Source organism: Cyphomyrmex costatus, unplaced genomic scaffold, assembly GCF_001594065.2.
Source record: "Cyphomyrmex costatus isolate MS0001 unplaced genomic scaffold, Ccosl1.0 scaffold1431, whole genome shotgun sequence".
In the NCBI taxonomy this organism is placed as follows: domain Eukaryota; kingdom Metazoa; phylum Arthropoda; class Insecta; order Hymenoptera; family Formicidae; genus Cyphomyrmex; species Cyphomyrmex costatus.
The window spans coordinates 10,201-13,966 of NW_017275426.1; the positions used below are offsets into that span (position 1 = coordinate 10,201).

The window sequence follows — 3,766 nt, forward strand, 5'->3', positions numbered from 1 at the left end:
CACATTAATTATATATCCAAACAAAACAAGTCATCATTGTATCAAAATGATGTTAAAATTGTTCCAAAATGATCATTAAAAGTCATTTTTCAATCATTCTAATGTCATTTTGACTTTATTGTGACTTTCTGTTCTAATTGCGTATATATTATATTGTATACACAAGATATATGCTATACATACAATATTGCTGTACAATTAGTTAATAATAATATATTTTGTGGGTATATTTAATTGCAAAATATAGTGTTATAAAATAAATGTGCATTATATATGTTTAATTTTTATTTTATTTTCTCTTTCAAATGCGTCTCGTTTTTCACTGTGAGTATTAAATATCTATATAGTGTAAACGAGAACTATAGATTTCTGTATTCGCTGTGAATAATGGAATAAATTAAGATAATTTTATAAAAGTTACTTGTTAGTACGCGTATTAAATGTTCAAATGTGCAAATTAGGTTAGGACATTGCTAGAACATAAATTAGAAAGAGAGAAAAGGTTATAAACAGAGAGCAGAAGTGAGATAGAATACAGTGCCCTGATTGGTTACGCGCCTCGGCCGCGCATGCGCACTCCATTTTAGGCTTCACTAACATCAAAGGTGCCGACAGAGAGTTGCGCTACTGTATATACTGTGCTCGTACATACCGTTTACCGAAAATGTTATTCAGGTTATTTATGTGAAAGATTATTTATGTGAGTGGTTCTGTGACAAATATTAAGCAATATTAGGAAATAACTTATCAAGTGGAATTATAACAGAAAAGATAAAGGTATGTATGTACGTAGGTTAAAAATGTGTTAACCTGTACTTCATCGAACATACAAGTGTTATGAATAAAACTAAAACATGTGCGTTTTGGAAAATACGATTAACAATCGAGGATGTTTAGCTTTGTTAATTTTATTTGTAGATATTGTAATTGCAAGAAAAGAATCGAGCGTGCTTGGGTCTACTCGGAACAGACCTCGAGAAACAGAACAAACAATGCTAATGTGAACGTTGAATTAATTGATTTCTCTGATTTCAGGTGACCTCGAGCAAAGACGATGAGTAAAGTGTGCTATTTGTGCGACAGGTCGACAAAAAATGATAATTGTTCTATGCACAGGTAAATAAACCAAATGATTAACATGTAATGTATTATGTCCCATAATTTCAGATCTTTGAAGTAAATAATATGTATTTACAGATTTCCAAAAAATGAGAACCTTCGGAAGCAATGGCTGCACGCTTGCAGATTATCCATAAAGGATGATGTGCGTAACGTCTATATCTGCAGTGATCACTTTCGAAATGATGACTACAGAGACAACAGAGGATTGTTACGTACAATGTCTCTGTTAAAGCAAGGATTGGTACCTTCTATCAATATACCAAACCCATCAGTAAACATCGATGCCAACCAGGTGGAATTGCAGTCTACGGAGAATGTAAACATCTGTCTTAATGAATCATCAATGAATGTTAACGCCGATGTTGGAATAATGGAAACACAGATAGAGGAGAATACCAATCCCATCGTCAAGGAATTTGAATCAACAGCTCAGAATGTTACTGTCAATGATTCAAGTAAGACTGAGATAAATTTAAAAAATGTGCAGTTATTGTTAAAATTGTTCAAATGGAAAGTTGTTGTATTGTTTATTCGACTTTTTTTAATTTTATTGAATATTTTCATAACAAATTGAAGTTTTATTAGGTATCAAGTTAGGTGTCAAGTCTATTTGGGTAAAAATTTATTGCAGAAAATTAAAAGCTATTGACCAATAAAAAATGATTATGTATTATTTCATCTCGACATTATATTTATGGATCGGGCTAATTTTCTTCCAAATTTCTTTTGTTTACTCATAATTATATGAGTTATGTTTGAAGTTATGGTATATAAAAAATTTTCAAAACAACTTGTTTTAATGTTTACAGTACTTACTTTTCGGTAACATTGAGCCCTGTTTTGTTAATATCAGGTCAGAATGAAGCTACATTGTACACTCCAAAGAAACGTAAATGGTTTGAGCCGCGTTTCATTTCTGAAATTTTAACTCCTGATGTCTCGACGCCAAAAAGAGCAAGAAGAATAATAGCCTTCGTAAAAGAGACTGATAAGAAGAAGAGTAAAATAATAAAAAAATTGCATGAGAGAAATCGCAAGCTCTCGAAGCGCATTGCTTCTTTGAAAGAATTGATAGCACATTTAACAAAAGAAAACATGATTTCTAATAAAGCTGGAAAGACATTCATGGTATCGTATCTATCGAAATAAGAGAGATTGTAAACATTAATACGTGTGGGGTGCGATCGCTCGTATGTTTTTTGGTTTTAATATTTGTTCATAGGCTACGTTTACACCGTGCATTTAATCCACGACCTATACGATAGATGTCTTTATTTAACCTACAGGATAAACAAGGATATCTATTGTATAGGTTGCGACCTAAATGTACGGTGTAAACGTAGCTATTGACTTATGGAAACAAAATAAGGATCGTTTATTTTTGAAAGAAATATTGACTATTTTTGAGCATTTACAATTATATATATATATATATATGTATATATTTTTTTTGAAATTAATTTTCAAATTAATCTCCAAACAAATGTTCAGAAATAGCCGTCTTTAAAAAATTATTGACCCTTATATTGTCTCTTCGTGGGTGTATTAAAGCAAAATATCCCACGGTTGATCGCATTCCTCAATTTATAAATTGTACATTCAACGTGTTAAAGTACTCCTACATCACGGAAACTGTAACAGTATATGATAAAATCTGAAAGAATAAATGTATATAAAATTGTATATAATACTATATACATATACTGTATATTTTACATATTAATGGATAAAGTCTGTTACTATTTCGATATACAGTTAATGTTGTCTGACATATACAACATATATCTTGATCAGCTCATGTACAGGTAAGGTTCAATGAAAGTAATCTGCATTGGCATGAGGTGTGTGTTTAACACTGCAATGTAGCCTATTGTAAAATGGGGATATTTTTTCTTTTTGTAAGATATGATATTTTTATTGTAATAATGAATTAATTATATTTATTATATATAGAATTAAATATTGTTGAAGAACTGTAGATAAAAGAACACATTTCATTGTAAATCACGTTAATTATTTTTAACTTTTTTACTTCATATTATGGAGGGTCTACAATAGAAGTCGTATCAGTCGTAGAGTCAAAAAATTCGATTATAATTGGTCAATTTCCTACGACTTAAGACTCTACGACTGCTACGACTCCTATTGTAGACCCTCCTTTACATCCATGTCGTATTTAACAGATAATTTACAAGTAATTTATACTTAGAAAATGTACCATTTTAAAACTTTAACCCATATATGCTTTAATTGCCCTTCTATTTTTATGCAACCTGCATGCTTGCACATCCTCTGTTGGTGTGGCTCCCATTTTACATGAATTGCTTAATCAAGCTAAACCTAATCTAATCTACCTGAACATAACCATTGGCATGGAATTTAGCGAAATATATATTACGAACACAAATATTGGTATATGCTTAATTATTTGTTTTCACTTCAAAGGAATTGATGCCTGACAATCTGAAGGACATATTAGCCAGGAAGATGAAACGAAATGGCCATTACTCACCAGAACTACGGAGTTTTGCATTAATTCTGCATTTTTATTCGCCAAAAGCGTATAATTACGTACGGAAGACATGGAATAATCTTCTGCCAAACCCTTCCACGATCAGAAATTGGTACAGAGTCGTCGATGGAG

At 31.2% G+C, this 3,766-nt stretch overlaps 1 protein-coding gene across 2 annotated transcripts; it reads left to right on the plus strand.

Moving 5' to 3' along the window:
* Positions 1-344: 344 nt before the first annotated feature.
* Positions 345-2,404, plus strand: LOC108783199 (uncharacterized). Of its 2 annotated transcripts, XM_018551706.1 has the most exons (4): positions 345-777; positions 1,036-1,116; positions 1,198-1,577; positions 1,976-2,404. In XM_018551706.1, the coding sequence occupies exons 2-4, from the start codon at positions 1,055-1,057 to the stop codon at positions 2,269-2,271; spliced, it is 738 nt and encodes a 245-aa protein (XP_018407208.1). In that variant the 5' UTR covers positions 345-777; positions 1,036-1,054; the 3' UTR covers positions 2,272-2,404. The 2 variants fall into 2 exon arrangements, with proteins under 2 accessions (XP_018407208.1, XP_018407207.1); XM_018551705.1 differs by having other exon boundaries at positions 345-1,116.
* Positions 2,405-3,766: the final 1,362 nt, after the last annotated feature.